The 10523-nt window shown below is 43.8% G+C and overlaps 1 protein-coding gene across 1 annotated transcript; it reads left to right on the forward strand.

Annotated features, from left to right (window-relative positions):
* The first annotated feature begins 203 nt into the window (after positions 1-203).
* FOXJ1 (forkhead box J1) lies at positions 204-10304 on the forward strand. Its single transcript, XM_029600450.1, has 3 exons — positions 204-368; positions 2433-3024; positions 7256-10304. Exons 2-3 carry the CDS (start codon positions 2491-2493, stop codon positions 8072-8074), a joined length of 1353 nt encoding a protein of 450 aa, XP_029456310.1. The 5' UTR covers positions 204-368; positions 2433-2490; the 3' UTR covers positions 8075-10304.
* Positions 10305-10523: the final 219 nt, after the last annotated feature.

Here is a 10523-nt window from a genome sequence, read left to right on the forward strand (position 1 = left end):
TTTTAATTTCATGAGTAATAAATTACAAGACCGAAAGAAAAAAAAAAGTTTCTCGCAAGTTGCAAGGGTAAAACTGCAGAGGAAGCTGGCGAGAAGAGCTGGAACTCTCTCCATGGAGACGCGCGAGCCAATGGCAGCGGTGGAAGCTGTTTATGGGGGCGGGGCGTTGCTATAGTATCCCGGGAAGCCTTTCGGAGCAGCTACTTAATGACAGTCATTGAGCCGCTTACAAATCACTGGGAGGCTTGGAATAAAAGGGGCTTGGCAGGCGCTGTGTGCAATAATTTATCTACGGGGGGAAAGTAGATATTCTGTTTTCCAGAACCTTCCTGCTTAGTTTGGAAGCTGCGAAACTCGATCTAAATCAGGTAAGCAATCGTGGAAAATTCTTAATTCAAGGAGGGGGAAAAAGCCATGATGAAGCATTATTAGAACAGTGGAGTTGCATATTTGTCCCCTTGAAAAATCTGGCAGTGTATTAAACGAAAACTAGCTATTCTGTACGCAATAATGTTTATGAAACTGTTTCTCAAACTTGCATTATTTACTTTTAGTGCAACATTAGGGTTGTTGGATTCTATACGTGCAACTGTCGGAATATGTTTAGTGTTTAGATAATTGTTTTAAACCTGTTCTTTGGTTCCAAAAGATATGCACCTGCGATCAGTAATTTTCATTCCTGGAGCTTGGAGCTACTAACTTTAGCGTTACCTTGTTTTATTTTTTTTAACTCGTTTTGATTTTTTTCGCAATATTTTTCAATGAAGTTATGCAACAAAACTGTACATCGCTATATGCTTTATTAACCTGAGGTATTCATCCAACAGGAAATGTAAAAGTAAAAAAAAAAAAAACAACCAACCTTGTTTCTAAGTCAAAGAAAAAAAAAGACGCTGGGAATCACTTTGAAAGTTTGCATTCCTTGCATAACACAGACGAAAGCCCCAAAAGAGAAAAGTATGCGTGTTACATTTTTATTGAAACATACAATGAGGCGAGAAGTATTTTTACTTCTCACCCAGGCCCCCCCCCCCAAAAAAAAATATAAAATATTCTCAGATTTGGACTCCTGGGAATTTTGGAGGTTTACCCCCTCACCTCTTGAGAATATGATAGAAACCCGTTTTACGGCAGCCTGTGAGGTTTGGTGGTTTACAATAAGCTGATGATAATTGCATCCATGTATTTATTTATGAAATTTGTTTATTGCTTTTACTGTCGATTTTGTATTTCCATTCTGTAAGACCAAGCCTATTTGCGTTTTGAGAGTAAGACGCTGTCGCCGCCCCCTCCCCCTTAGTCATTACCCGAATAAAGCAAATTATTCCTTACAAAAAAAAAATGAAAGGATGATTTGACGTATTTTAGCTATAAGTCGGAAATGATCTAAATCCAAAATCTTCCTTTTTGCCTATACTGGGGGATTAGGTTCTATTGTAGGGAGGGAGTTCTTTTGAAAAATAAGCCTGGAAAACAACTTTAAACGTAAGGCTGGTGGGGTAAAGGCAGCGGTGTTGGTATTATAATGAGTGGTTCTCAAATCTGTCCTGGTGACTCCAAAGACAGTCGGTTTTCCAGGATGCCACAATGAACAAGCATGAAATACATTTGTACATTATGGGCATTTCTCTCCTGCTATCCTGAAAACCCGACTGGCTGTGGCCTGGGGTCAGTAGGTGTGGGTGTTCGGTGATCTGCAACAGTAAATGCAGGATGGGGCTTCTCAGAATCCGACTTGAACCAAACTAATGATTTGCCCTGACTGCTGTCTAGTTTTCTGGGGTCTAGATCAGCAAGGAGACGGACTTTTCTAGAATTCTTTGGTGTTCTATCCTGGTCATGCTGCAGCTCCGACTGGAGAAAGTCAGCTAACCAGGAGTAGCCTCGGGGTCCGTCAGAGCAGGTGTGGCTGAATTTTCCATGATTTCCACCTCTGTGGATGCTGGAATCCCTTTGAGCCATGGGTTTTCTTGTGAAGCGGTGTCAGTCCATACTGTCAGATTTGGGATTTGAAATGGCTCTTCTGGAGGGGTAATATACCAAGGGAAATAGGGATGGCATCAAGCTTAGCCCTCAAGAAAGGCTGCAAAACTTGAATTTTAGTGACACTGTGTATATAAAAATGTCATTTGTAAAGTGTTTACTTATATCAAATAAACGGCCAATTATTAGGCATTGCAATTCTTTATTTCCAATTAAATTTCACTTTGTAGAAGAATAGTGACAGAATTAGTGGGCATTGATTGTAAAACAATACAATATTTATAGATACCTTACAGATGTACTGCCATGTTAAATGCATATCAAATGTTTTGCTGTTATTTACAGAATTTCAGAATAAGGTTATTTTACTGTAACAGTGAAGGCAGTGACTAATATTTTAAGCTCCAGGTTACTCTGGCTCATTAATTGATTTGTGGCCATGATTGCAGGTGCCTGGAGGGCTCTCAACCCCACCTCTCCTACAAATTCCCTCCCTGAGCTTCCTGGATGTTGGACCTGCCCATTGTGGCCACCCCAGACATGGCTGAGTGCTGGCAAAGCTTTCAGGTGGAGGGGGAAGATGTGCAGGAGACCAGCATGGGGGACTCCATCAACCTGGATGACAGCCTAACCAGCCTGCAGTGGCTGCAAGAGTTTTCAATTGTCAATGCGAACGTGAACAAGTCTTCATCCTCTGCCGGCGCCTCAGATCCTCATGGCTATAACAAGATCCCAGGCTCTGCTGCTCCATGCTCTCCCCTGGCTGCTGACCCGGCTTGCATGGGCATGCCCCATACACCTGGCAAGCCCATATCTTCTTCCACATCTAGGACTGCCCACCTTGGAGTGGGTATCCAAGCCCAACCCATGGAGGACATAGACTACAAGACCAGCCCCCACATTAAACCTCCATACTCTTATGCCACTCTTATCTGTATGGCTATGCAGGCCAGCAAGAAGACCAAAATCACCCTCTCAGCTATCTACAAATGGATCACTGATAACTTCTGTTATTTCAGACATGCGGATCCCACCTGGCAGGTAATCTCTCAAGCAAGCCATCCCACCTTGTTCCCCATCCTGCTCATGCTCTCTTTTTCTTTACTTAGGTTTAGCTCGTTTGTTGGTAGCTCAAGGAGAGTTACATTCAGGTACAGTGGGTGGGCAATGGAGGTCATTTCACAACCATTGCGAAAATAGTTGGTACTTTAGACCTGTATTGCACCTGGCAAGGATGATCTGGAAGAGCGTGACCCTTATTATATCTCAGATGCAAAGCAGGGTCAGGCCTGGCCAATACTTAGATGGGTAAGCAGCAGAGAAGAGCAGGTGCCTTGGGCTACAGATGGCCAAACCTGTGCAGTATTCTGCCAAGAATAGGTCACAGGCACCATGGGGAGGGGGAAGAGGGCTGTCATTTCGTAACACTCAGAAATGGGTAGAAAGAGAATAGGGAGAACAATGCATATTGCAATATAGCTGGGTTTAATGCCATACAGAGAGCTCAGTATTGCTGTGCTTGAGTAGACATTGCAAGCAACATGTTGACTACGTGCTCCCCTTTACCAGAAACTGGGTGGGTGAGTGGGGGGGGGGGGGGGGCAACTCCCAAACTTTGTGCTTCTTTTCTTCAAACGCAATAAACAAAGAACGAGAAGGTCATAACGCTAAATGCAATAATCCTGGCTCAGGGCTACAACCAGCCACCTCGGGCGGAAGTCCAGGGCCGCTCGCCTTATGGCCTCATCAGCCGCGCAGCTTGTCCTGGGTGGCGTTAAGCGAGCAAATTCCAGTCGTGTAAAGAGGTGAAAGCCATTGGCCACTACCAGCCACTCTGGCGTGCCCTTTTCTGTGTTCCTGCTTCTTCCTTCTTTCTCCCCGTCTCCAGAGGGTCTTATTGTTACTTTCTGGGCTTCCAGAGAAGCTGTTTGGCTTGAAGGGATAATTCTAAAGCGCAGGGTTTTCTGAACGTGGTTGGGAGAGTAGCTTCAATGGACATGTAACGCAATACAAATGACTACTTACCCTCCAGTGTGGCTAGTAATTAAACATTGCTACACACTTCTCGTGGAGAGACATGTAAAATGATTTTAAACAGGCCATCTCATTTAAAAGAAAACAAACAAACAAAAAAAACCCCAGGATAATTATTTAAAAGATACAAGTAAAGCATACTTTTTCATTGTGTGTAAAGTTTTTACTTTTGGTATAGTGCATATTCACATTTCCTACACGTTTTCTTACAGATGCCCCCCTATGGGACCTGCTGTTTGCCCTCTCGCTGGCCACTTTGGAGCAGCCCCCAGAGGGGGACAGAGGCAATTCAGGGACCATCATCTGATGGAAAGGGGCGGGGCAGAGGCTCAACCTGAGTTTCACTTTTGGGGAATCAAAACAATCAAAAAGTCTTAAGTTTGCAAAAAAAAAAAAAACTGTGACAATTTTTGGAAGATTATTTATATATTTCCAGGGTTTCACTTTCTTCAATTTGAAATTTATTTTTTTTTGTTCCATTTTGGCACAAAATTTTGGAAGCAAATTATTTGCAAAAGGGAGAGAGCTGAAACCCTGAGGCAGGAAGGTGGCGAGGGGCAGAGGTCTGAGGAAGCCTCTTCATGGGCCCGTCTCCTCCTTTCTGAGTTACTGTGCAGTGTGTGCACTGCCTCCTCAGTGGCATGGCTTACAGCTCTATTTATTCCTGGAGCAACATCCAGAAGTTTGCACATCTTCAGCTGAGGATGAACATTTAATTGGTGAGATCTAACAAGTAGCCAGGGCAGAAGGAAAGAACTTCACTGTGAATATCCTCGCCTTCCCTAGAAATGTGTCTATTAGGGTCCTTTTTAGCATCAATTTGTCTCTTTGTCAGTTTCATTTTCCCTCAGCCTGTGGAAAGGAGAGCAGGTGAATTACTGTTTGCTGTAAACCGAAGTGATGTGCATTACGTGCCACGGTATATAAAAAACTATAAATAAACAAATAGGTGCTTTTGTAGAGTTCAATGTTATTTTCACAAAAGTGTTAGCAGCACTAGAAGGCAGAAGATGCACCGGCATTACTTAGGCTGAGTCTTGGGAGCCACGTGGGTCTTTGGCATCAGGTCATCTTGCACCAGGATACACAAGAATGGAATCAGAATGGAAGTAGCATTTTCGAGTGTAAACTTTCGCAGCCTAAGGATCAGTGTTGAAGGGAAGTCACCCAAGGATACAAAATATCACTGATTCCATGTCTCTCAGCAGATAGGTTGGGCCCATCATGGGTTTAGCCCCATTACATGGCTGAACTTGTCCTGCATTTCTGATGGGAATTAGAATGAGGATCCCGGGAGTGCAATGGGGCCACCCCCCCAGCTGGTAACTCCGAGACACTGGTGTTTGTAGGGCTCCTCTGGTGTCTGGAAGTGAAGGCTCTGCCATTTTGGTATTGGCTTTGTGTAGCCACAGTTGGAGTCCCCAGGGCAGTCTTGTTAGAGAGCAAGCAGCTCAGATCCCAGGCTCCCTGCACTGCCAATTATCTACAGATGAACTTGACAGTCAAGCCCCTTTTCCAGGAATTGGTGCAGAAATATTTCTTCATTTCCATTGGGCTTCGGGCACACACTGACATGCAAAATCATTCCAAACCTCTTGCCGGCTTTAAGGCATAAAGGGAGCGCTTCCCTTCCTAAACCTTCTTGTTAATGTTTTCTCCTGATTTTGCTAAAATGGAAGTAACAGAATGTTTGCTTATTTGTTGGGCACCTTACAAGGCATAAGAGAATATCACACAAGAAAAGCAAACCAAGGCAGTTGCATAGCAATAGTGAAGTGAGTCAGAGGACAAGCGAAGGCCTGAAGGTAAAGTAAGGTCAGTTGGAAGAGAAAGGTCTTTAACCACAATCAAAAAGTGAGAAGCGATGGTGAATTCGGGGTGGGAGGGAATGGAGGAGTTTAGATGAGCTGCCTCCTTAAGAACGGAAAGGCATTACAAGCCACCAATTAGACAGAGTAAGGACTCTGAGTTATGTACTGGTGAAGTGCATGGCTTGTAAAGATTCAGAAATGGGTAAGCATTTGAATAGATGCTGGAAGCTCTGCGGCACTAAACACGACATCCTCTTGAAAACTCCTCTCTAAGAAGGGGGCTCTGTGTTTTAATTAAACGCATAAAACAAAAAGCAAAATAAATAATTAAATAAATAAGGTTTTGCAAGCTCCCTCCCGCCTCCGAAGATGCAGGTGGTGGGATTGATTGTACCAGCCAGGAATGATAAATATGCTAACTGGCTGGGTAATAATCAACCTCAGACAAGCCTGGCTGAATGAAAATGGAAGGGAGTTAGGCGGTAGGAGGATCTGGGCCCTGCAGTTCCATGACCCTTGTTAAATTTCATTAAACAGTAAATTCTGAATCACTAAAAGTCCAGAATGCTTGGGAAATAAACCTTTTTTTTTTTTTTTGTACGACTTGCTACTGCATTCTCTCACTTCTCCTTCTTTCTCCAGGACTCCCTCCCCCCCACCACGAGCTTCAATCCTTTTCACTCCACCCCCACCCCAGTTCCTGTAACCTATGACGGTCTTTAAAGGTTATGCCACCATAATAGCAGGAGATAGATTGAGTCCTGCAGGAGCTGTGTACTTTGGAGAGATGCCAAGAGTCCCAGCCAGTGAGCTGCAGCCTTGAGTAGATTTTATTGAAATTTCCAGGCACTCAAGAGTTGCTTTTGCTGCTCCTGCAGCATGGATTATGCATGATTAAACAGGACAATGTCTGGTCAACTCTAAAATGTCTCTCCTTGTTGAATCTCTTGGCATCCTCTTGGCCTGCTAGTAGTCTGATAACTCAGTTATACTTTGACTGTTACCCTACCAAGCAGCTCTTCGAAGCGTGAAGATTAAGCGTGAGATTCCTCTTTTATTGCCTTAAAAACATTAGTTAATGTTTTAAAGTCCAAATGTGAGAGAAATCAGCAAACTTACATTAGATGGATTTCCTGGGCTTGTGCACCACGAAATTATTCTTTTTCTGGTGCTCATATTCAGACAGCAAATCTATAATTGGAGCAAAGTTTCTACCCCCCCCCCCCAAATATTTGTGGTCAGATTATCTGTCCTACATGTTGCTTGGCAATTAACTCAGATTCTTTTATTTTTGGGTTCTGGTGGGGATAAGGTCCTCTAATTCTGTGGTATGAGTTCTTTCATCACTGGCTGAAGGTTTGATTGATTTTTTTTTTCTCACCTTTGATTTGTTTGTTTTGTCTTTCTTTTCTTGGGGGGGGGTTTAGAATTCCATCAGACACAACTTGTCTTTAAATAAGTGCTTCATTAAAGTCCCACGGGAGAAAGACGAGCCTGGGAAAGGGGGCTTCTGGAAGATTGACCCCCAGTATGCTGACAGGCTGATGAATGGCGCTATCAAGAAACGGCGGCTACCACCTGTGCAGATCCACCCGGCTTTCGCCAGTGGGCTTGGGCTGTCATCCAACAATGTGGCTGTTGTGGAGCAAAATGCTTCCCCTTGGATAAACGGCGGAGTCCTGAACATCAGTATGGAGTCCCAGCAACTGCTGAGGGAGTTTGAGGAAGCAACCAATGACCAGAACTGGAACCCAGCAGAGGGAAAGGCTGCACACAAACGCAAGCAAACCCTACCCAAGCGAGTATGTAAGGCACCTCGCCTGTCCAGTTCCCCAATGCTCACCCACGAGGAGCAGACAGACCTCGGCCCACTGAAAGGTGATTTTGACTGGGAAGCTATTTTTGATGCCACCTTGAATGGCAGCTTCTCCACGTTTGATGACCTGGAGATGACACCTCCGGTGAGCCCAATTACACGAGCGATGGATTTGACCGTGCATGGAAAACATATTGATTGCCCTCAAGAATGGTGCCCAGTTGGGCAGGATCAAGTTCTGACTGAATCGAACCAAAACAACTTGGATATTGATGAAACCTTCCTGGCCACCTCTTTCCTCCAGCATCCATGGGAAGAGGGAAGAAATGACTACCTCTCCAACTCCGTCAACTTGGACCAGCTGTTTGAACTGAACGATGCTTTCCCCACAGTCTTGAACGAATGGGCCCCAATGGGGTCTTTACTATAAAAAGAAAGCTTAATTATAGGACCAAACGAACAAAGGACCCAGGTATAGACTTACGGCCATCAGTGGACTGGAGGGTCTGAATGCTGCTGGAGTTTACAAAGGACAGGAAGAAAGGAAGATTCTACTCAGAAACAAATTATGTAACTGGAACTGTGCCTATCTCTAAAGTCAGGGCTAGGCTACATGTTGCAAGGAAGAGAGCAGAGTATTCGGGGGAAACGCCAATTTCAGAGCATCATAAACAAACAAAAGAAAAGAAACATTTGCACTGATGCATCTGTTTTGTTCGGCTTTGGCAGAGGTTACATTTTTGTTATAGTAACATAGTAATGATGAAATCAAATACATTATTCAATACAGTGATTGTCAAATCTGATAAAACTACTGGTGGAAGAGCCTGGTGAAGGACTCCTTCCTCTCTCTTGTTTGATATCCCCCTCTCTGTTATGTTCTGTTCTCTTTCCTTGATCACTGCATTCACGTTTCTCTTGGTCTCTTTTCATGTCTCTCTCTTTTCTTGTCCCTTTCTTACCCGTGCCTCGGTCTCTCCTGCCTGTTTAGCTTGAGTACTTCCCAGGTAGTGTGTGTGCAGCCTGACATAATTAGAAAGTAACGCAAACAAGATCTCTCCAGGCCCCAAGGTGCTCACAACTCCCTGCAGAGTCAGGGGGGGAGGAATGGAAAGATGGAATCTGGCTCCATGCCTGTGACTAGCAGCACAATAGCTTCTTCAGATGTTTTACAAAGTGTGCACATCAATTTTGTATACAAAACCTGTATTTTTAGAATCAGTGCACAATCATTTTAGTATTTTCTGTGGACATATTTGCTGTCTTAAAACATGATTTTACAAGGGGGCCACACTGGATGGTAAAATGATACACAAAGTGTTTACTGTGCACGGAGGTCACAGTGCATCTTTGGTCAGAGGTGACGAGCTGTAGGGAGGTCCCTGACTTTCCAAAACCTGCTGGCACACTGGCCTCTTAACCTCTGAAACAGAGCAGATAAACCTATGACGCCCTTGTTTCTGCTGAGAAATTGGTAACAATAACTGAGGCGTTTCTTACGCTGCGCAAACAGATGTGGAGCAGCTGGTAGGTGCAGGAAGGGAATGATCCCTGGACCACTGTAGCTTGAAGCTGACTACAAAGATGCATCCAGAGAGCCTGGATTTAGGTCTAAGAGATGGGATCGTAACGGAAGGCGTCTCTGCACATGTCCATACATGCGTGTGTGTGTGTGTGTGTGTGTGTGTGTGAGAGAGAGAGAGAGAGAATATAAAGGCATATGAACACAATTTACACTGAAAGTCATCCCGCAGGCTTGCTTGCAATATTGCCTCTGTCGCCTTGGATTCGTCGTCTCCTTTGGCCTCTTTTAGCCAGATCAGGATTTTATGCTGTTTTACAAATGACTGGAATGGGGCAGGCCGAGGCCTTCTGACTAAAGTTTAATAGCTTCGAGGGTTTCTTTCCTAGCTGGAGAAAGCGATTATAGAAGCAGAGAAACATTATTAAAGACATACAAATATGTTGGGGAAACTTGAAGTCAAAACAGAGAGCTTGCCCATCCTCTCATTGCAAGTGAATTAATTAGTGTAAAGTGTACTCATAAACAAACAGGTTTCATTTGAAAGGCTTAGCGATAATATGAGAATTACAGTAGAAAGTTTGTCTGATCCTGGAAACCTTGGGGAATAAATAGACTAACTTTGCTGATCTGTAGCTGTAGGTTTTTTTTTTTTAATTTAATTTTTTTTTTTACAGTTGGAAAATATAATCTTGTATTGCAATAACTGTCTTCAGAAGAAAAGGAGATGAAATGCATGATTTGGGGGTTTTATAATGCACAGACAATTTGTGGCTTATAGAAGAAGCTTTGATGGCTGACCGCTGATACCGGTTTACCCAGGTCCTGTCTTGGAGTTGCTGGAAGGAAACCAGTGACTGCAGGCTCTAGAGGGGTCCATGTCACAGATGGGAAGGTGGTGGAAGAAACTTGAAACGTCCATGTACTGTTGACAGTCCTCATTGAATAACTTCTAAAGTTTTTCTTCTGCAGAATTGTAGGTGCCCTGAAGAGCCTGGGGTGTGGTAGAAATGCTGAAGGACCAACTGTATGTTCCATCTGTTACACAAACCATGTTCCCTCTGTCCTCACCCTACCGAGGCTGTTTCACAGCTCCTTATGGAGGTTTGTTGTTTTTGTTTGGGGGGGGGGGGAAGTTGCTTGCTATTTTTTGTGGTGGGGAGGTGGGGAGGGTGGTGGAAGGGGCAGGGGTAAAGCTTCTTCATGTGTCATACTGAGGCTGAAACTTACAAAAAAAAAAAAAAAGAGTGTGCAATTTAACTTTTACATTGAAAGTTATTTACAATTAAAAAAACAAAACCTTTGAAATAACATCCGCTCTCCCTTGTTGTGTTTCTAGTGCTTCCTAAGTCACTGT

The sequence above is a fragment of the Rhinatrema bivittatum genome, chromosome 4 (assembly GCF_901001135.1).
Source record: "Rhinatrema bivittatum chromosome 4, aRhiBiv1.1, whole genome shotgun sequence".
In the NCBI taxonomy this organism is placed as follows: Eukaryota; Metazoa; Chordata; class Amphibia; order Gymnophiona; family Rhinatrematidae; genus Rhinatrema; species Rhinatrema bivittatum.